The 27,269-nt window shown below is 46.5% G+C and overlaps 1 protein-coding gene across 2 annotated transcripts in view; it reads right to left on the reverse strand.

Annotated features, from left to right (window-relative positions):
* Positions 1 to 26,310, reverse strand: part of rrp1 (ribosomal RNA processing 1) — a 147,917-nt gene extending 121,607 nt beyond the window's left edge. Inside the window, exons 1-12 of one of the 2 annotated variants that reach the window (XM_087992428.1) lie at positions 26,183 to 26,310; positions 24,734 to 24,816; positions 23,799 to 23,856; positions 13,517 to 13,602; positions 12,969 to 13,030; positions 10,867 to 10,999; positions 10,457 to 10,521; positions 9,005 to 9,162; positions 7,181 to 7,278; positions 4,705 to 4,802; positions 2,495 to 2,514; positions 288 to 413 (exon numbers count right to left, since the gene is read on the reverse strand). In XM_087992428.1, the coding sequence (XP_087848554.1) occupies positions 288 to 413; positions 2,495 to 2,514; positions 4,705 to 4,802; positions 7,181 to 7,278; positions 9,005 to 9,162; positions 10,457 to 10,521; positions 10,867 to 10,999; positions 12,969 to 13,030; positions 13,517 to 13,602; positions 23,799 to 23,856; positions 24,734 to 24,816; positions 26,183 to 26,303 (1,108 nt within the window). In that variant the 5' untranslated portion in view covers positions 26,304 to 26,310. Of the gene's footprint in view, positions 1 to 287; positions 414 to 2,494; positions 2,515 to 4,704; positions 4,803 to 7,180; positions 7,279 to 9,004; positions 9,163 to 10,456; positions 10,522 to 10,866; positions 11,000 to 12,968; positions 13,031 to 13,516; positions 13,603 to 23,798; positions 23,857 to 24,733; positions 24,817 to 26,052 lie in introns of both variants that reach the window. The other variant, XM_087992429.1, reaches the window with a different exon arrangement.
* Between the last annotated feature and the right edge of the window lie 959 nt (positions 26,311 to 27,269).

Consider the following 27,269-nt stretch of genomic DNA (forward strand, 5'->3'; position numbering starts at 1 on the left):
TTTAATTTTCTGTTTGTAAATCCTTCAAATGAGTTCTATATAAACAGCTTTGTTGTGTCTATCTGTATTTCTTCTGTGTAATAAACATGTTTTATTGCTAACATCAATCTCCATCATTGTATTTCAGCAAAAAAATCTCCTTGTTAAATAAAAACAATGATCTATCAAGCCTGGTTTCAGACTGAGGTCTGATTTGGGCAGACATTACACCAGCTGGGAACTAGTCAGCTGGACAGAGCGCTGCTCTCCACCCCCTCCCACCCCAATGAAGATAAGAAACAACTTACCCACTCCTCCCAGTTTCTCCTCCAACCTTTCCATGCGGTGTTTCCTCTTTTTCTTCCTTCTCCAGGAATCTTCGTCTTCCTCATCTGTTGATAAATCTTCAGGGAAGTCATCTTGTGGAAATATTCCTGTGGATAAAGCATAATTTTATGATTCATCAAAACAAACTAAGTTCATAGTGACTATTAAAAATAAAATAAAAAGTGACCCTGAACTTCTAAAGAGTGGGGCAAAGCATAAAAATCAAGAAAACACTGCAGAACACTTCACATTGCCTTGCTGTGGAGCCTCCCAGTTCAGCTTCTGATTTCGACAATCTGTTTTGTTCGGGGAACAGATTTAAGTTACGGGAAAGTCCATTGTTACACCATTCTCAGAGTTTAAAACATGAAGCATGTTACATCTGGACCCTGGACTCAGTTAATAAGAAAACTCCTATTTTCAATAGGCAAATTGAAGTTTTAAATAAAGATTAACCTCTTTTGATAGCCATTAGACCACAGCTTTCTAAATATATTTGAGGAATAGTTTCCATTAACATTCACAACATGACTCATTGGGGGCGGGGGGGCTCCAAGTGAGGTTACATTGATTTGAAGGTGCACATCAAGAATAATTGATTACCTCTCTTTCTGGTCAGTTACATTATCAAAGATCGCTCTACACTGTCCCCATCAAGCACTCCCAGGACAGAGATAGCAATGGGCTAGATATAGAGTAAAGCTTCTCTACACTGTCCCCCTCAAACACTCTGAGCACAGGGACACCAAGGGATTGCATTAGAAAAATTCCTTCTAGTGTATGAATGGGACTATTCCATTTGCACTTAGAGGAATGAATCCTTCTTTATCCACTATCACTCTATAAACACACAGAAAATTAACTGTAACAAACTCACGTTCCTGACAACCTGGATTTAATTGGAGCTTTCTAGAGTCTCAGGTCATCAAATATCATTTCTCTAAACTGGCCATTCTCCCAGGTTATGCTGATGTCCTTTCTTGTTAACTCAATTTAGTGTATCACATTCCTCCATTCATCCCGACTCTAGAGTCCCACCCAAGAATTCTACAAAGTACTGAGAACATCGACCAGTATGGCACAAGAACTGGTCCTTTGGCCCACAATGCTGTGTCGAACATGACACCAAATGCCTTCCATTTGCCCTTGGTCATTCCTTGCTTATTCATATGCTTATCTATAGGCCCCTTAAATGTCCTTATCATATCTGCTTCCTGGGCACTGCGCTCCAGAGTCCTACCACTGGAGAAAGCAGAGGTCCCAGTATGGATCCTGCGAACACGAGTCACAAAGCTCCAGCCTGAAAAACACCCTACCACCACTACCCTCTGCTTTCTATGGGCAAGCCGATTCTGAATCCATGTGGCCAAGACACTGTGGATTCCACGCATCTTAATCTTCTGGATGAGCCTACCATGAGGGACCTTGTTGAAAGCCTTACTAAAATCCACATAAACAACATCCACTGCTCTAAGCTCATCAATCATCTTCATCACCTCCTCGAAAAATTCAATCAAGTTAGTAAAGAACATGGCCTGCCCTGCACAAAGCCATACTGATTGCCCCTAACTAGGTCATGCTTTTCCAAATGCACATAAATCTTATCCCTAAGAATTCTCTCCAATAGCTTCCCAACCACTGATGTGAATCGCACCAGTCTGTGGTTTCCTGGATTATCTCTAATTCCTTGTTGAACAGAGAAACAACATCAGCTCCTGGTTAGTCCTCTGGGACCACTTCAATGGCTAATGAAGATACAAAGGTCTTGGTCAAGGTCCCAGTAATCTCCTCTCTTGCCTCTGACAGAAACTTGGGATAGATACCAACAGGCCCTGGAAACTTATCCACTTTAATGCTCAAGAATCCCAACACTTCTTTCTTGATCTCAAAATATCCTAGCACTTTAGCATGCTCTAAACTAATCTCACTATCCTCCATATCTTCCAGGGTGAATACCGATGCAAAGTACTCATTTAGTATCTCTCCCTCATCCTCTGACCCCAAGCACAAGTTCCTTTCTTTATCCTTCAGTTCTGTACATCTCAAAGTTAGAGGGTCAGAACTGCGACAATTGACCAACAAAATGGGGAGTTCAATCGTCCCTCTGTATTAGTTGAAAAGATATCAAGTGAATAGCAAATCCAAACACTGTTCCAGTGACAGACTGAGAGAAGCAATCAATCCTTACCTTCTGCTAAATCCCGGAACCTAAAGGGATAGAAAAGGAAAACCAATTAGAGAAAGACATGCAACATACGAATACCCGAATCAGCAAAGGTCATTCTGATCTTTGAGCCTATCCTGCCTTTCAATAAGATCATGGCTGAGCTGATTGTGGTCTCAATCCATTTTCCTATCTGCCACAAATCTCTATTCCCTTGTCTACCAGAAACCTGCACCTAACTCTGCCGATGATCCTATCTGGAAGAACAGAGTTGAACAGGATTGTTTGGAATAGCGCCCACGTTGGTAGTCATGTGCAAGACAGTGGTAAGATTTGGAAGAGTGAGCACAGATTTCTAAAGGAAACATGCTTGGAGTTTTTTTGAAAAAAGGTCACAAGAAGGCTTGACAAGGGTAATGCCAATGTTGCACACATGGATTTTCAGAAGACATTTGATCCAATGCCACTCAACAGACATTTGAGGGAAGTTATAGATCGTGGTATTGAAGTGGTATACATTACCTGTCATTTCACTGCATTAAAGTTCATTTACAATTGGTGGTGTAAAAGGAACTGTAGTAGAGTGGATACAGAATAGACTGAGCAATAGGAAACAGCAAGTAATGGTCAGTGGATGATTTTTGGACTGGAGGAAGATTTGTAGTGAAGTTCCTTAAGGGTCACTATTGAGATCCTTGCTTTTCCTGAAAAAAAATCAAAGATCTGGATCTTGGTGTGCGGGGGGACTATTTTAAAGTTTGCAAATGGCACCAAAACTGGAAGAATTGTAGGTCTGTGAGGCAAACAGTGTGGAACTCCAAAAGAATGCTAATAAGTTGCTGTGGTGGGCAGACAAGTTGCAGATAAAGTTTAATGCAGAGAAATGAGAGGTGATGCATGTTGGTGAGAAGAAGATTGAAAGACAACGTAGAATTGGAGGTACAATTCTAAAGGGGTGGAGGAGCAGAGCAACCTGGTGAATAAGTGTACAGATCATTGAAGGTGAGATGACAGGTGGAGAGAGCAGTTAATAAAACATACATTGTCTTCACTTTGATAACAGGGACACAGTATAAGAACAGGGACGTGATTTTAAATTTGCATACGACCCATGTTAGACCTCAACTAGAATACGGTGTAGAGCTGTGGGTTGGAGAGGGTGCTGATGCGATTTACAAGAATGGTTTCAAGCATGAGAAACTTCAGTGATGAGGATAGATTGAGGAAGTTGAGACTGTCCTCCTTGGAGAGGAGATAGCTGCGAGGAAATCTGATAGAGGTTTTGAAAATCATGAGTGGGCTGAACAGAGTAGATAAGGAGAAATTGTTCTTGCTCACAAAAAGGATCAAGAACAAGAGGACAAATTTAAAGTGATGTGCAAATGAAGCAAGGGTGATATGAGAAAAAAATGTTTTCACACAGCGAGGAGTTAGGGTAAGGAATATAGAGTCTGGAAATGCGTTGGAAAAAGATTCATTTGAGACGTTCAGGACAGTACTTGCAAACAGGACCCGAGGGGATTTCAGCACTACCTGCCTGTTCCTCTTTGACTGTGGGTGGTCACCTATGCCTTTTTCTCTAGTCCCTTGTACTGTGGTGTAGCCACCTCAGTAAACAAAATAACCATGTAACTCTGAGCCTCTCAGATGTGCCAATCATTCCAGATGCCCGGTGACCTCTGAAACCCGGAGCTCAGGTTTCAGGGAGAACTTCCTGCACACGTCATCATCTTGGAAGCCAGCACGTTGCATGGATTTCTCACGTATCTCTCATCTGCCCTCACCTGCCATGATATAAACTTACTCAATCTTATTAGCTAGCTTTTCTAATTCCTTACTCTGTTTCTTTTGTCTCCTTTCCTTATAATCTGTTACTTATTCCTGGCGCTTTTAAATTAATCTCTATAGGATTACATTACTCAGGTTATAGGTACAACTAACCACTACTCAAACAACTACAGTTGTGCACAAACAGCACCTTCAAATGATGACATTATCCAAAAGAGTTTTAGCTAGGGTGATGGAGGGCAACAGAAAACAAAGATTGGAGTTGGGAACACTGAACTGGGAGACAAATAAAGCAAAATCAAGCAGAGAGAAGTGGAAAAGGGGTAGGAACAGCAAGAGACAGAGGTCAGGACTAGTGTGAACATCAGAAAGCGGAAGAGATATTTGTGTAGATCGAGGGCCAATGTGAGCTTGCAAACAATAAAAATGTCCAAAACAGAGCTTACTTTTTCACTAATTTATAGAGACGCTTCCTGTTTTGGGCAGGAGTGCTTCCCCTGCTGGAGAGCTGGAAAAGTCGATCAGCGAGAGCTTCATAATTGAACTGCACACAAATAAGAACAAGAGGACTTTAAGATATTGCACAGTTCATTGTGTACATGGTGAGAAGCGAAGACATTCCGTTTTACCATGATATTACAACAGAAATGTTCCAATATTATAAAATAATTAGCACTTCAAAACAACATTATTGGGTGGGAAGAGTTTTGTGAAAGGTCTAAGAGAAATCCAAGCCCTTTCTTTAGAAACAGTGATAATTTCACAGTGCACCTCACAAATTGAATAATCAAAGCAGTGACAAGAGCAGCACAGCACAGGAGAAAGGTGGAATTGTTTTCCTATCTCCCACCGTGATTCACAAACATGTTCCTTCTTTGTACTAAAATAATTTGCCTGGAAGGAAGAGTAAGCTCATTCTTCACCTTGGCTTTGGATAACCGAAAAAATATTTTCTATAGTTTGGTATTGTATTGTAATTGTATTGTATTGTATTGGGTATTGTAAACATTAACTAAGGCACACCATTTACCCTCTGCCAATTCAACGTGACCGGAGGCTGTGTGGGTCTTTAAAACCTCTGCACAACTCCTCGTTCTATTTTTATTTGGTTATGGGATGTGGGTGTCACTGACTAGGCCATCATTTATTGCCCAACCTCAGGGAGGAAGCAGTGGCAAGCTGCTTTCTTCAACTGCTGCAGTGCCTCTTGCAATGGCTATGACAGGAGGAACATGTTGATGATCGGAGTATTCCACACATCATACCGCTCATGTAGATATGATGGTCTGTCTCCACAAGGACTGTGCAGTGGCCGCTTTTACCAAAGCTCTGATGGACAGATGCATCTGCAGCTGGCAGACTGGTAAGGATGAGGTATGTTCTTCCCTCTTGTTGGTTTCCTCACCACCTGCCATAGACCCACTCAAGCAGCAATGTCCTTTCGGACCCGACCAGCTCGATCAGTAGTGTTGGTGCTGAGCCACTCTTGGTGGTGTGCACTGAAATCCCCCACCTGGAATATATTTTGTGGCCTTGCCACCCTCAGTGTTCCCTCCGACTGTTGTTCAGCATGGAGGAGTAACTGATTCCTCTGCCGAGGGAGGATGGTACACGGTAATCAGCAGGAGGTTTCCTTCCCCACATTTAACCTGAAGCCATGAGCCTTCACGGGATCTGGAGTCAGTGTTGAGAACTCCCTCCCGGCTGTACACCACTGGGTCACCACCTCTGCTGGGTCTGTCCTGCCAGTGGGACAGGACATATCCAGGGATCGGGATGATGGTGGTGGTGTCAGGGACATAGTCGTACTCAAGGAATCATACCCGACAGACAATGGTCAAGCTGTTTTTTGATGAGCGTGTCAGACAGTTCTCCCAATTTTGACACTAGCCCCTAGCTGTTAGTAAGAAGGACTTTGCAGAGTTGATAGGGCTGTGTCGGCAATTGCCTTGGCAGATGCCAGGTGATCTGTACTGTTTCATTCTTTTATCCCCCCCAGACATTCTCATGGTTACTTACAACGGAGTGCCTTGTTTGGCTATTTCAGAGGGCAGTCAACTGTTAACCATACCATTGAGTCTATAGGCACATGTAGGTTAGACCAGGTAAGGATGGCAGATTCCTTCCCAAACAAATGAGTGAACCAGATGCGTCTTCTGATAATCAACAGTTACATGGTCATTGGACTCTCGACTCCAGATTTTTATTGAAATCAAATTCCACCACTTACCACGGTGGGATTTGAACCTGGTTTCTCAAGTAAGTCTAGCAATGACATCACCAGACTATCTCCTCCCCCAGGGTTAATTCAGGTAGCTGGTAAATGGTTAAAGTCTCTGCTGTTTACTGCAATTGTTATCTTTCTTCAGGGCTGTAAAACTCATTTTCAAGATGTGAGCATCTTTAGCAAGGCCAACCAGCCTGAGGAAGGTGGTAGTGAGCTACCTTCTTGGACTGCTGTAGGGTCACCCACAGTGACACTGCCTAGTTCCAGGATTCTGAGCCAGCAACAGTGACGAATGGTGAGAGAGCTCCAAGTCAGACAAGGACTACAGCTAATGCATGAGTCAGTGTGGGTACAGCGACAGGCTCCCTTCCCTCACTGGGTTGTACTGATAGTTAGATAGATTTTACCACTTACAAACATATACTGTCTCCCACCTGGAGACAGTATATGTCCCTTCAAGTCTGTTCTGCCATATATCTGATTTGAATTTGTTACCAGCTCACAACACAGTCCAATTTCACAATTTTCTCAACCCAGATTGCTAGTACAGCCCCATATCCAGTGATAGTGGGCACATGTCCAAATAGGACACTGGCTCAGAGGTACTTGGTAAGGCAAAAGGAACTACTGTACTGCTCTTTTAACAATTCCACTCAAGTGACCACTATTGGTTAAAATCCCCAATCAAACAGTACCTGAAGCACAGGTCCAATGTCATCGTCATGTTGAGATGGATTCGCCTTCTCTCCCTGTCCATCCAGCAGCAGTCCCTCAGTGTTCTCAGATGTGGAACCTGGGAGAACATCAACCAATCGTCAATTTTGAAACTCTCCTGCATCAAGCTGCAGCTGAACACAAAAGAATGCTGCTCCGAGAGCTAAAGGCAGCACGAGCCTCTCACCACCCCAGAACCTTAGCAAAGGGGGATTTTGGGCTACATTGTCTCAACGGATTCTCTGCTCCTCCCACTCTTGCTGCACCAAAGCAAAACCAACATTTTAATTTTCTGGTTACCAGAGTGATACCACACCGGTGCTTCATCAGACTTGAAACTGGCTTTGTTCAGGCCCACACCATTAAGACACAGATCTTGTATTGTTCCCATTCCCAACGGCAGTGTTCCTGTGGAACCAGCTCACTGATAATCAGTGCTCCTGGTCCACTGACTGTTCCTGTACCTAATCCTGTGCCTACAGCACATCAGATTAGATTCCCTACAGCATGGAAACAGGTCCACACCGACCCTCCAAAGAGCAACCCACCCAGATTCATTCCCTAGCCTTCATTTACCCCCTGACTAATGCACCTATCACTATGGGCAATTCAGCATGACCAATTCACCTAACCTGCACATCTTTGGATTGTGGGAGGAAACCGGAGCACCCAGAGGAAACCCACACAGACATGTGGAGAATGTGCAAACTCCACACAGACAGTCACCCAAGGTGGGAATCGAACCCGGGTCCCTGGTGCTGCAAGGAAGCAGTGCTAACCACTGTGCCACCTGTATTGGTTATTCTTTATATCTAAACCTTCCAAGTTCTCAGTGTGCCTCGCTGGTGCAGGAAGAATGGGAGCATTGGCAAGCTACTTAACAAAGGACAGCATTAGTCCTAACTACTCCTGTCCACACAAGCACATCCCAGCAAGGGGTCATGGGTACTGATCCTCTCCTGAACTCTGGCCAAGCACAGAATCTCCAAATGAGATCAGCGAAGAGTCATAAAGTCATAAGACACAGAAACAGGCCCTTCTACCCAGTTCAACCATGGGAAAGCTGTGAAGTATAAAACAAGAGCTGAAAATGTGTTGCTGGAAAAGCGCAGCAGGTCAGGCAGCATCCAAGGAGCAGGAGAATCGACGTTTCGGGCATGAGCCCTTCTTCAGGAAAGGGCTCATGCCCGAAACGTCGATTCTCCTGCTCCTTAGATGGTGCCTGACCTGCTGCGCTTTTCCAGCAACACATTTTCAGCTCTGATCTCCAGCATCTGCAGTCCTCACTTTCTCCTAGTTGATATAAAACAGGAACCAGCCACAATGAAAACCAGGTGCAACAAAGCAGCAAATTAGTGGGAGTAACTCAAAGCTCAAAATAAACAGCTCTTGTTGCTCCTCTGGCTGCAATCACAAAGAACACAAGCAATCAGAGTTGGAAAAAGCTATATGTCCCATCAAGCCAATTGCAACATTAATTAAGTTCACAACTGCACCTCACTTTCCAGACAGAATCCCACATTCTCCAAATCATTTCAGTGCTAAAGACCTCTCTCTCAGTCAGAGCAGTCACAACACTCTGGTCTAGAGAATTCCAAGGATTCCCTACCCTGAGTGAACGGTTCAGCACTTATCCTGGCGCCTGTGTCTACACAGTCCAACCGAGAACAACGCTTTAGTGGCTGAACCTACCCAGTTCTTTAGAATCTTTAATGTTTCAGCAAGATCACCTGTCCTGACTGGGAATTCCAGAGACTTCTGCCAAGTCACTAGATACCCCACTTCACACCAGAGTAATTCCTCACCGTTAATCTTCTGTGTTGGATCTCCCTCTACATCGCTGGAATTTAGCTCCTCATTCTCATTGCCCTGAAGCTCTTCCATCAAATCATCGATAGCAAAAGGTGCATGGTCCACAATCATTTCGAAGATTCCTTGGGAAACCACGTGAAACAAAACTCGACTGCAGCCAAGTACAGTGGGTAACAAAAATTAGAATCATTCAGACATAAATCAGCAGACCCCAATGATCGCGCAGGATAATAACACAGTGGAGCCTGAGCAGCTCTCTGATGTGATAATGGCCCAGACCCCAATCAGTTACCCAGGGCAATAATACCTCAAATCCGCTACCCCGGGTAATAACAACCCAGACACCAACCCTTTACCCACTGCAGTCATACTCCACACCCAGTATGGTTATCCATGGGTTATGATATACTTGGTTCTCAGAAGCAGCTCCTAGCCCAGGCTCTCTTGCTCAGGAATACCTGTGGATTGTGGTCCCTCAGGAATTCAGGAATCACCTCCCTGCCCGGAGTACAGCAGGCGGTTTCCATATTGATCTAGATTGCAGTGGTGCTTATAAGTCCCAGAGAGCAGCCTCACCCTGGTGAGGAGTCCAGAGAGTGCAAGGAAATTCCACTGACGTAGGGGTCACAACAAACATCTCACACAGCACAGCCTAATGGACTAGGCCAGACCACTCAAACATTCTTAAGCAGGCAGCCCCAGACCATAACTTTGCAACTTGTTTCGGGAAGTGTACAGTGAAAATTACCTGGAGTAAGATAGCTAGGTTGAGTAGTAGATTTTAAAATAGCCAAAAAATGTATTCACAAAATTACACAATGAAACACAAAGAGCAGAATAAAGAACCCCTACAGAATTCAGCCTATCCAACTAGACTTTAACAATGCTATTACGAATGTATACAACAGCCCCACAGACATTCGCCTCAGGGTGGAATCGAACCCAGGTCCCTGGCACCGTGAGACAGCAGTGCTAACCGCAGAGCCACTGTGTCAACAAAAACACATATGCACAATAGTCCCAATAACCAAACTCCCTTTAAAAACCAGTATAAATGGAACACATGCTTACAGGTTGACGTCGAAGAGCAGAGAGAGGGAGACAGCGAGGGAGAGGTTCCTGATAAACTTCTCACTCGGTCAGACGGAACTAAACTGCTCAGCCCAGCTAGAGAGCTGACCACTCCCCTTTAATTGTTTAGGTCACTTCTAAAACATGACCACTTTGGCCTGAAGCCTCATCTGTTTACATATAAACAAAAGGCCTCTCAAAATCCTTTTCCTCTTTGTCCCAAACTACACTGACCGGACCCCGGCCTGATTTATTGTCCCTCTGAAAAAAAAACCAAGGGCCGTGTCTCCTTGAGCCAAGGAACAGCTTTTAGGAAAAAAAAGGGACTAACTTTGTGACAAAAGACACTGACACGCTGACAGAATGATACTCACTCTTTGGTTTTGGCAGCAATTCGGCAAAAAGGATCAATAAAGTTCAGGTTCTGGTCTGCAGTCAGCTGGGCCAAAGGAGGGGAGAATGCAGTTAAAATACAATAATTGTACGACCTGTTCTATATTTTTCCAAAAATAATTTCAATATAGTTCACACAAATCAAACTTAATATTCAACCAGAGTGGATGGAGAGAGAGCAAGTGGGGAAGGCGGCTGAAATTTTAAATAGCCAACGAGAATTAATTCATGTATGGATGTTCCATAGTTCACACAAGCTTCCAGTTTGCTGGATACCTTCATCAACATCACAGCGGAGTGTACAGATGCTGAGAACCAGCGATGGTGACAGACTTGGAGATTACAACAGTTCCTTACAAAACTTCACCACTCCAGGGATTCCTTTCTTTACCTGGTGTGCACCAACTTTGGCCAGTTCCTGCAGGTAGATATCCACAAAATGAAAGCGAATTCCACTGGCCTCAGTGTTACTGGTAGGTTTCAGCACCTCAGTCGTCACACAGCTTAAAAATCGGTTGACAACACTGTAAACAAAAGAGGAATGTTCACTGAAGAAAACGCAAGATGAAATTCATCTCCTCAATGCACCATGCAACCATCCAATATCCACAGTTCCAGTGACTTAAACAGTAACCAGCCCTGCTCACTCAAATTACAGTATCAAAAGTTTTTCTTCCATTAGTTTTCTACAAATGTTAACAGCATTTTCAGTTAGCTGAGTTTAGTGAGGTCATGGATAAAGAATTTTGAGAAGATTTGTAGCTCAGGTTGAGTTTATGGATATAGGTTTGCTCGCTGAGCTGGCAGGTAGAACCTGGATTACATCAATGCCAGCAACTGCCAGTGTGTGCGGGGAGGAGGTGGCACAATTATAATATCATTGGACTAGTGATTCAGAGTCCCAGACCAATGTTCTGGAGACATAGATTCAACCCCCACAATAACAACTCATGAAAGTTAAAATAAATTTAAATTAAATTAAACTCAAATTAACTTTAAATTTGAGCTGAAAGCTCAGGTCACATTACAGGCAATCCATGGCTTACATTCCCCAATAAAGGGGAACCTCGATTATCCGAATATCGGATTATCCGAAGGGGATCTCAAGATCCTGATAGAAACATTACATCAAAGAGCTGTTTCAACCCTGATTGTGTCTTTTGTTTACAGGTACAATGATTAAAGCCAAACTCAGCTCACTGAGATGCTGCTGACAACAGCCCTGGACAGTCCAGACACAGTCTCTAAATCACTGACCTCCCGCTCTCTCTCTCTCTCTCATTCCCCACACTTGCCCTGAAGTTCTACACAGGGGTGTACCCTAAACCGCCCCTTCCCCAGATAATCTCTCCAACATTGTCCTATACAGGGCAGAGGTGGAACCTATCAAAAAGTTGTGTGCGCGTGCACTATTTGAAGACTTACCCCACAAAGGCAACAGCAGCCTTACTGTTGGTGTACAGTCCGGCTGCCCCGGAGGCTGGGGGTGGGGGTTGTTTCAGATGGGGGCGGACGTTGAGTGGGGATGGAGGGGGTTGCGGATGCAGGGTAAAGCGGATGGGGGTGGAGACGGGCAGGGTCTCGCGCGCAGTATGCTTTTGCCTAGTCTCCTGAACGGGGAGCAGACTTCACAGAAAAACCAATTAACCAAATAATCAATTATCCAAATGAAACAGTGCCCGCCCATCTCACTCGGATAATCGAGGTTCCTCTGTGCGTTTTAAGTCAACTTGTACACAATATAAAATGGCCATAGGTGCAAGCAAAGGTTGCATTAATAATAATATAGGACCTCACTTGTAAGTATGAGTACTCTTAAGTCAGATGTTCATAAATCATTCATAACTGTGACCATGAAACTATATAAAACTGCCAGTGATTGTGGAAAAGAAAACATGGTTCACTAAATCCTTCAGAGAAGGACAGTTGCCATCCATTTGCTGGTCTGGTTTAGAGCCACAGCAATGCTGACAACTCATAAATGCCCTCTGAATGGCCCCAGTTCAAAGATATTTTGGGATAAGCAACAAGGGTTGGCCTTGACAATGACACCCAAATTCCATGAATGAACAAAGTAAAACTGAAGTAGTGCGATAGATTCCCCTTTGGATTAGAATGCCATGTCAGCCAGTAGAAACAGCACAAAGAACACTCAGCAAACTCTGTTTACAAGATCAGTTCACGTGAACTCTGCAATATAAATGCCTGCTTCAGAATTTTGAAAAACCCAATGACATATCAAAGATAGAGTTTTCCATGCACAGAGACTTATTTCAGTCAATCATCAGTGGTGACAGACAGAGGGCATGTGCTGCCTGGGGCAGTGGCAGAGATATACAACAGTGCCAAGTAGCAGATACGTAACAACACCAGTGAGAGAAACCATGTTTCAGTTAGGTGTGCAAGCCAAGTGCACATTCACAACTGTTCACAGAGCTTTGCCAATTGTGTTACAGATTGTGTTAATGGAGGATGCTTTAAAATTCCGCTCACCTGTCATCCCAGTTCATGATCTTCAATTCCTCCAGAAATTGCCTCAGCATCAAGCGAATAAGCTGCAGAGCAAAGGCAGGCAAAACATCAGTGACAGTCATGATTCAAACTGCACTTTAACCTCCACTACTTGAAATACTGAGTTCAACCATTGTGGAGGCAAAGTACAGTCTTTTGCACAGCCGATTCATATTAATCAGGATATCTGGGTTCAATTCCAGATCATTGCTGAATGTACCCCATCTCAGTCACACAGGCAGTGCTGTAAACAGCCTCAACATCCCACAGTTCAGGTCAAATGGGGAATCTGTGCTTTTAATCCAGATGGGGTTTGGTGACAGTGGTGGTGGGATGCCACCTACAATACACCACAGAACTTTACAGAGATGAGACTCAAGGGCCGCACCACTCATGGTGCCATGTGGCTTTGTCACTGCCATACATCATGAAATTGACTAAACAACCGATACACAATCTTCACGATAGGCCAGTAGCTGCCAGAGTCTAAGCGACAGTGAAAGGAAACCTAATTAAAGTTTAAATCTCACCAGGTAGAATTTATCCAGGCGAAGACGATCAATTCCATTCCACTCACGATTCATTGTCTGAAAGAATGTCTCCATGAACAGAAACTCTATAGCACAATAAGATGTAACGATGGCTCAGTAAATCCAAGTGAAATCAAAATTGCAAACAGATCCCACTGGAGGTATTCAGCAGTCCTTACACTCTCAGAATAGACAGATCTTTATTCCCCTCCACTCATTCAGTTTTCTCCTCAGTCTGCACAGTGCCTGAAGAGCAAACTCTCACACATAGAACTATTACAGTGCAGGAGGTTGCCATTTGGCCCATCATGCTTGCACTGGTTCTATTACTTAATGCTAATCTCCTGACTTTTTCCCCATACTCCTGCCCACCAATTCTATCCAAATAACCATCCAATGCTCCTCTTGAATGCCTCAATTGAATCTGCCTCCACCACATTTCCAGGCACAGTGCATTCCATACCCTAACATTTTTCTCACATCACCCTTGCTTTGTTTGCACATCACTTTAAATCTCTGTTTTTGTTCTTTCCCTTTTGAGCAAGATTAGATTCTCTATCTTCTCTACCCACGAGATCACAATTTTAAAAACTTTATCAAGCCCTTCTATTTAAGGAGAACAGTCCCATCTTTTTCAATCTATCCTAACTGACCTGTCATTCCTGGAACCATTTTTGTAAATCACTTCTGGACGCTCTTCAGTGCATTCACATCTTTCCTGTAACGTGGCACCCACAAACGTACACAATTCTCTAGCTGAGGTCTGATACAAGTTCAACACCACCTCCTTGCTACTCTATTTATAAAGCCAAGAAGTCTATGTTTTACTAACTGCTCTCCACCCATCCTGTCATCTTGAATGATCTGTGCACATATTCACCTAACTCCCTCTGCTCCTGCATCCTCTTTCAAATTGTATCTCCTATTTTGTATTGTCTTTCAATGCTCTTCCTACCAAAATGCATCAACGCTCACTTCTCTGCATTAAATATTAACTCCCACCTATTTGCCCACTCAACCAACATGACAATGTTCTTTTGGAGCTCCTCACTGTTTTCCTCAAGTTATAATTCTTCCAAGTTTAGTGCAAACTTGGAGATTGTCTCCTGCCCATCAAAATCCAGATCGTTAATATAGATCACAACAAGCAAGGGTCCCAATACTGACCTCTGGGGAACTCCACTACAAATTTTCCTCCAGGTGGAAAAATATCCATTGACAATTAATTATTCTCTGTTCCCAATCACTCAGCTAATTATGATTCCACATTGCTACTGTCCGTTTTCTACTATGACCTAAAACTTTCCTCAAGTCTGTTGTGAAGCATTGTATCAAAGGCTTCCTAGAAATCCATGTACACCACATCAATACTGTTATCCTAAGCAAACCTTTCCGTTACCTCTTCAAAATACTCTTCCTCGTTAGTTAAACATGATATTCATTTTAGAAATACTTCCTGATTCTTCCTCAGTATCCACCTTTCCCATGTGACGACTGAATCTGTTCCAAATTATTGTTTCTTGAAGCTGCCCCTCCACCGAAGTGAAACTAACTGGTCTGTTTGTGCCAGAACTAGCCTTACAGCTGTTCTTGAAGGCGGCTGTAACATTTACAATTCTCCAGCCTCTGGCACCTCCTCCATCTCTAATACTAGGGGGCATACGTTTAAGGTGAGAGGGGGAAGTTCAAAGGAGATGCGAGCAGCAAGTTCTTTTTACACAGGGAGAGGTAGGAGTCTGGAATGCGTTGTCAGGGGTGGTGGTAGAGGCAACTACGATAGGGGCTTTTAAGGGACTTTTAGATAAGCACATTATTATGCAAGGAATGGAGGGATATGGACTCCGGGTAGGCAGAAGGGATGTATTTAATTTGGCATCATGTTCAACACAACATCATGGGCCGAAGGGCCCTTTCCTGTGCTATATTGTTCTAAGTCCTTGGAAGTCTGACAGATTTGGGATAGTGCCTCAGCAATTTCTACCCTCACTTGCTTCAAAATCCTTCAATGCTCCACATAATCTTACAAATCTCTATCAGTGTGCCCCATAATAAACACATCTCAGTCTGAGATGTCTTGCCCTTATGCTATGATTATGTTTCTGGAATAGTGGTGCTGGAAGAGCACAGCAGTTCAGGCAGCATCCGAGGAACAGGAAAATCTACGTTTTGGGCAAAAGCCCTTCATCAGGAATAAAGGCAGTGAGCCTGAAAGGTAGACAGATAAGCTAGAGGAGGGTGGGAGTGGGGAGAAAGTAGCATAGAGTACAATAGGTGAGTGGGGGTAGGGATGGAGGTGATAGGTCAGGGAGGAGAGGGTGGAGTGGATAGGTGGAAAAGATGATAGGCGGGTAGGACAAGTCATGGGGACAGTGCTGAGCTGGAAATTTGGAACTAGGGTGAGATGGGGGAAGGGGAAATGAGGAAACTGTTGAGTCCACATTGATGCCCTGGGGTTGAAGTGTTCCGAGGCGGAAGACAAGGCATTCTCCCTCCAGGCGTCTGGTGGTGAGGGAGCGGCAGTGAAGGAGACCCAGGACCTCCATGTCCTCGGCAGAGTGGGAGGGGGAGTCGAAATGTTGGGCCACGGGGCGGTTTGGTTGATTGGTGCAGGTGTCCCGGAGACGTTCCCTAAAGCGCTCTGCTAGGAGGCGTCCAGTCTCCCCAATGTAGAGGAGACCGCATCGGGAGCAACGGATACAATAAATGACATTGGTGGATGTGCAGGTGAAACATTGATGGATGTGGGGGAGGTGGTGTGGGCACAGGTTTTGCAATTCCTGCAGTGGCAGGGGAAGATGCCAAGATGGGAGGGTGGGTTGTAGGGGGGCGTGGACCTGACCAGGTAGTCACGGAGGGAACGGTCTTTGCGGAAGGCGGAAAGGGGTGGGGAGGGAAATATATCCCTGGTGATGGGTCTTTTTGGAGGTGGCGGAAATGTTGGCGGATGATTTGGTTGATACGAAGGTTGGTAGGGTGGAAGGTGAGCACCAGGGGCGTTCTGTCCTTGTTACGGTTGGAAGGACGTGGTCTGAAGGCGGAGATGCAGGATGTGGACGAGATGCGTTGGAGGGCATCTTTAACCACGTGGGAAGGGAAATTGCGGTCTCTAAAGGAGGAGGCCATCTGGTGTGTTCTGTGTTGGAACTGGTCCTCCTGGGAGCAGATACGGTGGAGGCGGAGGAATTGGGAATATGGGATGGCATTTTTGTAAGAGATAGGGTGGGAAGAGGTGTAATCCAGGTAGCTGTAGGAGTCGGTGGGTTTGTAAAAAATGTCAGTGTCAAGTCGGTCGTCACTAATGGAGATGGAGAGGTCCAGGAAGGGGAGGGAGGTGTCAGATATGGTCCAGGTAAATTTAAGGTCAAGGTGGAATGCGTTGGTGAAGTTGATGAATTGCTCAACCTCCTCGCGGGAGCACGAGGTGGCGCCAATGCAGTCATCAATGTAGTGGAGGAAGAGGTGGGGAGTGGTGACGGTGTCGGTGTAATTACGGAAGATCAACTGTTCTACGCAGCCAACAAAGAGACAGGCATAGCTGGGGCCCATACGTATGCCTATGGCTACCCCTTTGGTCTGGAGGAAGTGGGAGGATTCGAAGGAGAAATTGTTAAGGGCGAGGACCAGTTCGACCAAACGAATTAGTGTGTCGGTGGAAGGGTACTGCTGGGGACGTCGAGAGAGGAAAAATTGGAGGGCTTGGAGGCCCTGGTCATGGCGGATGGAGGTGCAGAGGGATTGGATCTCCATGGTGAAGATGAGGCGTTGGGGGACAGGGAAACGGAAGTCTTGGAGGAGGTGGAGGGCGTTGGTGGTGTCTCGAATGTATGTGGGGAGTTCCTGGACTAGGGGGGATAGTCCAGCGTCGAGGTAGGTAGAAATGAGTTCAGTGAGGCAGGTGCATGCTGAGACAATGGGTTGGCCAGGGTGGTCAGGCTTGTGGATGTAGGGAAGGAGGTAGAACCAGGCAGTGTGGGGTTCCCGGACTATGAGGTTGGAAGCTGTGGGTTGGAGATCTCCTGAGGTTTTGTATGGTCTGGGAGATGATGGTTTGGTGATGGGGGGTGGGGTCATGGTCGAGGGGGCGGTAGGAAGAGGTGTCCTCGAGTTGGCGTTTGGCTTCAGTGGTGTAGAGGTCAGTGCGCCAGACTACCACTGCGCCCCCTTTATCTGCTGGCTTGATGGTGAGGTTGGGATTGGAGCAGAGGGATTGGAGGGCTGCGCATTGTGAGGGTGAGAAGTTGGAGTGGGGGAGGGGGGTAGACAGGGGGTTAATGTCCCGGCGGCAGTTGGAAATGAAGAGGTCGAGGGCAGGTAATAGGCCAGCACGGGGTATCCAGGTGGATGCAGTGTGTTGGAGGTGGGCGAAAGGGTCCTCGGAAGGTGGGCGGGAGTCCAGGTAGGGAAACATCCCACTTGCAGCAACCCTACCATGCTATATAAGAAATTGCAAAATTTCAACAAATCATCTTTCATTATTCTCAACTCCAGGAAATATGGATCGAGTTACCTCAACCTCATCTCAAGATGATCTTGCAATCCCAGGAATTAATCTGGTGACCCTTCAGTGCACTTTCTCAATGGCAAATATATCTTTCCTTAGATAGAGATCAAAACTGTACACAGTACATTACATGGGGTCTCATTAATGTTCCATACAACCGCAGTAAGACACCTATACTCCCTGCACTCCATGTGGTGAAGGAGTAGATGACCATTTGTCTTCCTTGTTGATTTCGGCTCCTGAATGCTCACTTTTAGTGACTCATGGTCAAGGACACCAGTCCTCTGGATGCCAACACTCACTAATCTCTCTGTACTTCACACATGCACAGCTTCTTCTCCTGAAGTTGGTAACATCACACATATTCACATTGTATTCCCCATTCTACTATATTGCTGCCCAATCACTTAAACTTTCAGAGTCATCTTGAAGTCTCCATATATATTCCTCACAAATTATATTTCCAACTAGTTTTGTGATATCAGCAAATTTGAAAATATTACAACCAATCCACCCATACATTTTTTTTTCAATTCACACCACGTGGGTGTTACTGACTGGGACATTTATTGACCATCCCTGATAACCCAGCTACACTGGCACTACCCCCCACCTTTTCCTCCGCTACATCGACGACTGTATCGGCACTAACTCGAACTCCCACGAGGAGGTTGGACAGTTCATCCATTTTACTAACACCTTCCACCCCAACCTCAAATTTACCTGGACCGTCTCAGACTCCTCCCTCCCCTTCCTAGACCTCTCCATTTCTATCTCGGGCGACCGACTCAACGCAGACTTTACTACAAACCGACCGACTCCCACAGCTACCTAGATTACACCTCCTCCCACCCTGCCCCCAGTAAAAACACCCATATTCCCAATTCCTTCGCTTCCACCACATCTGCTCCCAGGAGGACCAATTCCAATACCGACAAACCCAGATGGCCTCCTTCATCAAAGACTGCAATTTCCCCTCAGACGTGGTTGATGATGCTCTCCACCGCATCTCCTCCACTCCCCGCTCCTCCGCCCTTGAACCCTCCAATTGCCACCAGGACAGATCCCCACTGGTCCTCACTTACCACCCCACCAACCTCCAGATACATCGTATCATCCTTCATTTCTGCCACCTCCAAACAGACCCCACCGCCAAGGATATATTTCCCTCCCCTCCCCTATCAGTGTTCCGAAAAGACCACTCCCTCCGCGACTCCCTCGTCAGGTCCACACCCCCCCCCACCAACCCAACCTCCACTCCCGGCATCTTCCCCTGCAACCGCAAGAAATGCAAAACTTGCGCCCACACCTCCCCCCTCACTTCCCTCCAAGGCCCCAAGGGATCCTTCCATATCTGTCACAAATTCACCTGCACCTCCACACACATCATTTACTGCATCGGCTGCAGCCTCCTCTACATTGGGGAGACAGGCCGCCTACTTGCAGAATGTTTCAGAGAACACCTCTGGGACACCCGCACCAACCAACCCAATTGCCCCGTGGCGGAACACTAACTCCCCCTCCCACTCCGCCAAGGACATGCAGGTCCTTGGACTCCTCCATCGCCAGACCAGGGCAACACGACACCTGGAGGAAGAGCGGCTCATCTTCTGCCTAGGAACCCTCCAACTACACGGGAGAATGCAGATTTCTCCAGCTTCCTCATTTCTCCTCCCCCCCCCCACCTTATCTTAGTTCCAACCCTCAGACTCAGCACCGCCTTTTTGACCTGCAATCTTCTTCCCGACCTCTCCGCCCCCACCCCCTCTCCGGCCTATCACCCTCACCTTAACCTCCTTCCACCTATCGCATTCCTAACGCCCCTCTCCCAAGTCCCTCCTCCCTACCTTTTATAACTTAGTCTGCTTGGCACACCTTCCTCATTCCTGAAGAAACGTCGATTCTCCTGCTCCTTGGATGCTACCTGACCTGCTGCGCTTTTCCAGCAACACATTTTTCAGCTCTGATCTCCAGCATCTGTAGTCCTCACTTTCTCCTAATAACCCAGAGGGCAGTTAAGAGTCAAACACATTGTTGTGGGCTTATGCCTGAAACATCAATTCTCCCGCTCCTCGGATGCTACCTGACTTGCTGTGCTTTTCCAGCACCACTCTCTTGACTCTGATCTCCAACATCTTCACTGCTCAGTCTCCTGCAGTCACATGTAGGTCAGACAAGGCAAGGAAAGCAGGTTTGCTTCGTGAAAGACCAACAGCCAACATCCTTACTTCTGACTTTGTTATTGAGGGAAGGTCACTGATGAAACAGCTAAAGATAATGGAGCTGAGAACACTACCCTGAGGAACTTGGGCTCTTGTGATGCAGCAGTGTTGGCCCCTACCCTGAACCAAGAGGACGGGGTTCAAGTCCCACCTGCTCCAGGATGTGGAATAACATCTCTGAACAAGTTGATTACAATCTGGGGGAGATGATAGTTATGTTTGCTGATACCAAGAAGATTGGCCATTGGTTGACAGAGAGGAAGAAAGTCTTGGTTTAAAAATAGGGATGGAAGTGTTTGTTACATGGGCAGATAAGTAGCAGATGGAATTTAACCGTGAAAAATGAGAGGTGATCCACTCTGAAAGAAGTAACAAGACATGGGAGCAGAATGAATGGCAGGACACTAGGAAGCTCAGAGGAATACCGGGATCTTGGGGTGCTTGCCTCAAAATTTCTGTAGGTAGCAGGGCAGGTTTCTAGGGCAGTTAGGAGGGCAAACAAAGAACAAGAACAAACAAGATTACAGCACAAGAACAGGCCCTTCGGACATCCAAGCCTGCACCAATCCAAATCCTCTATCTAAAACTGTCGCCTACTTTCTAAGGATCTGTATTCCTCTGCTCCCTTCATGTATGTCTAGATACATTCTAAAATGACGCTATCATGCTCACCTCTACCATCTCCACTGGCAATGCATTCCAGGCACCCACACCCTCTGCATAAAGAACCTTCCACGTATATCCCCCCTAAACTTTTCCCCTCTCACCTTGAACTCAGCACCCTGACTAATGGAGTACCTCCCACTCTAGAAAAAAGCTTCTTGCTATCCACCCTGTCTATACCTCACTCAGGTCCCCCCCAACCTCCTTCTTTCCAATGAAAATGATCCTAATCTACTCAACCTTTCTTCATAGCTAGCACCCTCTATACCAGGCAATATACCTGGTGAATTTCTTCTGCACCCTCTCCAAAGCATCCACATCCTTTTGGTAATGTGGCGACCAGAATTGTCCCAGTATTCCAAATGTGGCCGAACCAAAGTCCTATACAACGGTAACATGACCTGCCAACTCTTGTACTCAATACCCCATCCGATGAAGGAAAGCATGCCGTATGCCTTCTTGACCACTATCGACCTGCGTTGCCACCTTCAGGGAATAATGGACCTGAACACCCAGATTACCCTGTGCATCAATTTTTCCCAAGGCTTTTCCATTTACTGTATAGCTCACTCTTGAATTGGATCTTCCAAAATGCATTATCTCGCATTTGCCCAGACTGAACTCATTTGCCATTTCTCCACCCAACTCCCCAATCTATATTCTGCTACATTCTCTGACAGTCCCCTTCACTATCTGCTACTCCAGCAATCTTAGCGCCATCTGCAAACTTGCTAATCAGAGCACTACAGCTTCCTCCAGATCATTTGTGTAAATCACAAACAACAATAGTCCCAACACAGATCCCTGTGGAACACCAGTGGTCACATTCTCCATTTTGAGAAACTCCCTTCCATTACCAATCTGTCTCCTGCTGCTTGGCCAGTTCTCTATCCATCTAGCTAGTACACCCTGGACTCCAAATGACTTCATTTTCTCAATCAGCATCCCATGAAGAACCTTATCAAACACATATGGGACACTTGCCTTTATCTGGCATTGCATAGATCATAAGAGTAGGGAGGATATGTGGAGCTGTACAAAACTTTGTTTAGGCCACAGCTGGAGTATCAGAATTCTGGTCTCCATTCTATAGGAAAGACATGATTGCAGTGGAGGGAGTGCAAGGGGAGATTCACCAGGATGCTGCCTGGGATGGAGCAGCTGAGTTATGAAGAGAGAGGGTCAGATTGTTTTCTTTAGAACAGAGGAGAGGAGATCGTACTGAGATGAAAAAGATCCAAGGGTATAGACAGGGTGGATAGGAAGCAGCTGTTACCGATAGTTGAAGGGTCAATTATGATGGGACATTATTGAAAGGTGAAAGGTTCAGAATGGATTTGAGGAAAAATTATTTTTCCCAGAGGATGGTGGGGACCTGGGATGCACTGTCTGGAGGGCAACTGAGGTGGAAACCTCAAAACCTTTAAAAGGTTTAGGGTGTAGGTTTGCTCGTTGAGCTGTATGTTTGATATCCAGACATTAGGTAACATCATCAGTGACGACCTCCAAGTGAAGCGAAGCTGTTATCTCCTGCTTTCTATTTATACGTTTGTCCTGGATGGTGTTCCTGGGGTTTGTGGTGATGTCATTTCCTGTTTGTTTTCTGAGGGGTTGATAGATGGTATCTAGATCTATATGTTTGTTTATGGCGTTGTGGTTGGACTGCCAGGCCTCTAGGAATTCTCTGGCATGTCTTTGCTTAGCCTGTCCCAGGATAGATGTGTTGTCCCAGTCGAAATGGTGTTTTTTTTCCCTCCGTGTGTAGGGCTACGAGGGAGAGAAGGTCTTGTCTTTTTGTGGCTAGCTGGTGTCCGTGTATCCTGGTGACAAAATCTTTAAAAGGTTTTGGATGACCATTCAAAATGTCATAACCTTCAGGCTATGGCCCGGGAAAACAGGACTAGTGTACGTGGGTGATTTTTTTTTTTGTTTGTCTGTGTAGACCCAGGCCTGTGGACCTGTTCTACACTGTAAGACTCAATGAAACCTCCTGCTGTTCAGCACATACCACCCTCCCTCAGCTGATCAATCAGTTCCCCTCCTTTTGAACAACACTGAATCAGCACTGAGAGTGGTAAGGATACAAAATGTATTCTGGGTGGCGGATTTCAATACCTACCACTAAGAGTGGCTCAGTAGCAACACGACTGATCAAGCTGGTCAGGTCCTAAAGGACAGAGCTGTTAGACTTCGTCTGCGGCAGATAGTGAGGGAACCAACAAGAAGGAAAAACATATCTGACCTCACCTTTCCTAATGTGCTGGCTGCAGATGCATCTGTCCATGACAGTATCGGCAAAAGTGACCACTGCACAGGCCTTGTGGAGACAAAGTCTCACCTTCACATTGAGAATACTTTATATCACGTTGTGCTGCACTATCACTGTGCTAAATGGGACAGACTTCAAACAGATCTAGCAACTCAAGTCTAAGTATCAATGAAGCACGTGAGCCATCAACAGCAGACAAATCGTACTCCAGCACAATCTGTAACCTCATGACCCAGCATATACCACACTCTGCTATTACCATCCAGCCAGGGTATCAACCCTAGTTCAACAGTATGGGAGGACATGCCAGACATACTAAAGGTGAGATGTCAACCTAATGAAGCCGAACAGGCCTACTTGCATGCCAAGTGGCACATACAGCAAATGATAGACAGAGCTAAGCGATCCCACAACTAATGGATCAGATCTAAGCCCTACCGTCCCACCACATCCAGTTGTAAATGATTGTGGATGATTAAACAACTCACTGGAGTGGGTGGCTTCACAAGTATCCCCATCCTGAATGATGGGTGAGCGCAGAACAAAACAGTCCAACCATGTTATCCACTACTCCTCAGTTTGTCTCTGTGGAACAAGATATTGAGTATGAGAACAGCAGCAACTTACTGGCATCCAGATTTCTGAAGGCGTGTATCAATTGGGAAATGGTGTTTGCCAATTCTTCCTGTAACAAATAGTAGAGGTTTTATCAGTTAAGCCACACAAGGCAAGATCTCTAATTTTCATTTGATGATCAATTCTGCATTATTGTCCAGATGAAGAGGGTGCAGCTACATCTTTACCGCCTGCAGGAGGAGCCTCAACAACCCTGTCACCGAGTTTGCATCACAGGAATATTTCTGAGAGCCAGTAGCAACACAACCTTACAAATACATGTTGTGCCTCCTACAACCCAGAATTCATCATTTGCTGAGGTAAACAACAACCCAAGCTTCAAATACAGAATTTTTGATTAAGGTAGTCAGAAAATGTCAACACAAGACACTTGATCACAGGAGAATAAAGAACTCCTTGAGAGGTCATTGAGTCATAGAGATGTACAACATGGAAACAGACCCTTTGGTCCAACCCGTCCATGCCGACCAGATATCCCAACCCAATCTAGTCCCACCTGCCAGCACCCGGCCCATATCCCTCCAAACCCTTACTGTTCATATACCCATCCAAATGCCTCTTAAATGTAAATTGACTTTTTTTTTCCCAAAGTTCCAAAACAATGCAACAGCATATAAAACAGTAATTGCTGCTCCTGGAATTCGAGGAAATCACCTCCAACACCTAAAATACCTCAAAAAAAAAAGGAGCAGCTCTTACAGCCAGAAATTTTTCCCGTCCTCCATTTTGGAATACCCAGAATTCTTGTTCAGTGAGAGCTCAATGTCTGCCACTTATTCTTTGACAGTCCTGCTGCACACATTCCAGGTCAGACCCTGCAGCACCTCTGGACTGAGTTATTTTCTCCCCCCTGCCGTCATTGTCAATCTCAAGTACTATTTGCATAGTCCCACTATTTGGGATGCCCTACTATAATCATGACTTACCTGCAAGAGAGGTTTGTCTTGCATCCACATGCAGTAGAAAATGCCCTTCCATATTTTCAGTAACTCATCCTGACTGAAACCACCTTATAAAATAAAACAGAATGAATTGTTGGAATCCTGAAAACTACAGCATCGTGCATAGATCAATGGGCAAGACCAAAACATGTAAAAAAAACATCACGCAACAAAAGCAGAATTTGCTGGTAGCTTTTGAGGACAGACTTGGTATTTTACATAGTGTAAGTATAATTATCCAAATGCAGCAAAGTCTTGCCCCTCCAGTCTGAAACCTCTCTATTGTCATCCTTCTCCCACAAATTGTCTTTTCCATTGCTCCTTGTTCAGCCCCACCTGGTCCCTGGGCCCACATAACACCAGCTGTTACTGCAACCTGACAACTCAGTCACCTCTTGTTCTTTTCCAAATACACCATTTCTCATATGCCAAGGACAGTTGGTCAAGCACCTCCTTTTGTTCACTGTCTACTTACTAAAACCTAATCAGTGCATGTTCTCCCTCAGTGAGCTGGCTCACTTACCTCATCCCCTCATGGTCCTTCCACATCTGCACTGCCCCATCACTCATTGGTTGCATTCCCCAAAACTTGATGCCTATATTCTCTATACTTCCTTCTCTGCCTGGTAATCCAGACCCCTCTTCCACACTCATCAGTCAACAACAGAGTCACCAGAATTCTGCTACCCTATCAGGAACCCCACTTGGTTCAGGGCCACCGGCTCTAATCCACCCCATCCCCCTCACCACTCTCTCTTCTTTCGCCAGCCCAAACATGAAAGGCCTGGATAGAGTGAACGTGGAGAAGATGTTTCTACAAGTTGGAGAGACCAGGAGCCGAGGGCACAGCCTCACAGTGAAGGGACAACCCTTCAGAACTGAGATGAGGAGGAATTTCTTCATTCAGAGGGTGGTGACTCTGTGTGAACTCATTGTAGAGGGATGTGGTGGTGAAATCACAGAGTGTCTTTAAGACGGAACAGATTGGTTCTTGATTTGGGAGGGAAAGGGGTGACAGGAGATTGGGGGTAAGTAACGTCTCAGCCCTGACTGAGTGGCACAGTAGAGTCGATGGGACATCTCCTCCCCCACGCACCCATTGTACTCTATGCTACTTTCTCCCCACCCCCACCCTCCTCTAGCTTATCTCTCCACACTTCAGGCTCTCTGCCTTTATTCCTGATGAAGGGCTTTTGCCCGAAACATCGATTTCGAAGCTCCTCGGATGCTGCCTGAATTGCTGTGCTCTTCCAGCACCACTGATCCAGAATCTGGTTTCCAGCATCTGCAGTCATTGTTTTTACCTCGATGGGCTGAATGGCCTAACAATGCTCCATTATGTGACGGTCTCTGCCTGCCCAGCCCTCAGTAACCCACGTGTGAATGTCTAGGCCGGGCCGGGGAGAGGGAGGCCTCTCGGCTCCGAATCAGTACCTGACAGACGCTGCGAGCGGGCACTCAGATAGCAGCGAAGTTTACGGACGGCTCGATCCCGAAAGCGTTTCTCGTTGGAGGCGAGTCTCTGAGCGAACTGCACCTCGGCGGCGGCTGCCATGACCGCCAGGGGGAATGCTGGGAATGTGGAGGACCAGCCGGCCACGCCTGCGCACTGGGCACCGCTCGACGTCACCGCGCTGCGTCACCATGGGAACCATTTCGTCAGTCAGAGGCGCTCAGACTTCGGCTGGACAGGGCCTAGAGGGATCCAGAGGGACAAGGCCTGGGGCTGGAAGGAGCTGGGGGGGGCTGGGGTCTGGAAGGGGCTGGGGTCTTGAAGGAGCTGCTGGGGGGGGTCCTGGGGTCTTGAAGGAGCGGGGGGGGGGGTCTGGAAGGAGCTGGGGGGGGGCTGGGGTCTTGAAGGAGCTGGGGGGGGGCTGGGGTCTTGAAGGAGCGGGGGGGGGGGGCTGGGGTCTTGAAGGAGCGGGGGGGGGGGCTGGGGTCTTGAAGGAGCGGGGGGGGGGGGCTGGGGTCTTGAAGGAGCGGGGGGGGGGTCTGGAAGGAGCTGGGGGGGGGCTGGGGTCTTGAAGGAGCGGGGGGGGGGTCTGGAAGGAGCTGGGGGGGGTCTGGGGTCTGGAAGGAGCTGGGGGGGGGCCTGGGATCTTGAAGGAGCTGGGGGGGGGCCTGGGATCTTGAAGGAGCTGGGGGGGGCCTGGGGTCTTGAAGCAGCTGAGGGGGGCCTGGGGTCTTGAAGGAGCTGCTGGGGGGGGGCCTGGGGTCTTGAAGGAGCTGCTGGGGGGGGGCCTGGGGTCTTGAAGGAGCTGCTGGGGGGGCGCCTGGGGTCTTGAAGGAGCTGCTGGGGGGGCCTGGGGTCTTGAAGGAGCTGGGGGGCAAGGGCCGGGGACAGTGACCGCTGTGACCTGCATTACTGACCATGGTCAACACTCACTGGAAATCAAGCTTTGCTAATTTTGAAGTTATCCCAAACATTCTCCAAGTTACCTGATTTCCAGATCCAGGTCCCTCTTCCCTACCTTTTATCATGGACATCCAGTCCCTGTACACCTCCATCCCCCATCACGAA

This window comes from Chiloscyllium plagiosum, unplaced genomic scaffold (genome assembly GCF_037043375.1).
Source record: "Chiloscyllium plagiosum isolate Xiang-an unplaced genomic scaffold, Cpla_swu_hap1 HiC_scaffold_12, whole genome shotgun sequence".
NCBI lineage: Eukaryota > Metazoa > Chordata > Chondrichthyes > Orectolobiformes > Hemiscylliidae > Chiloscyllium > Chiloscyllium plagiosum.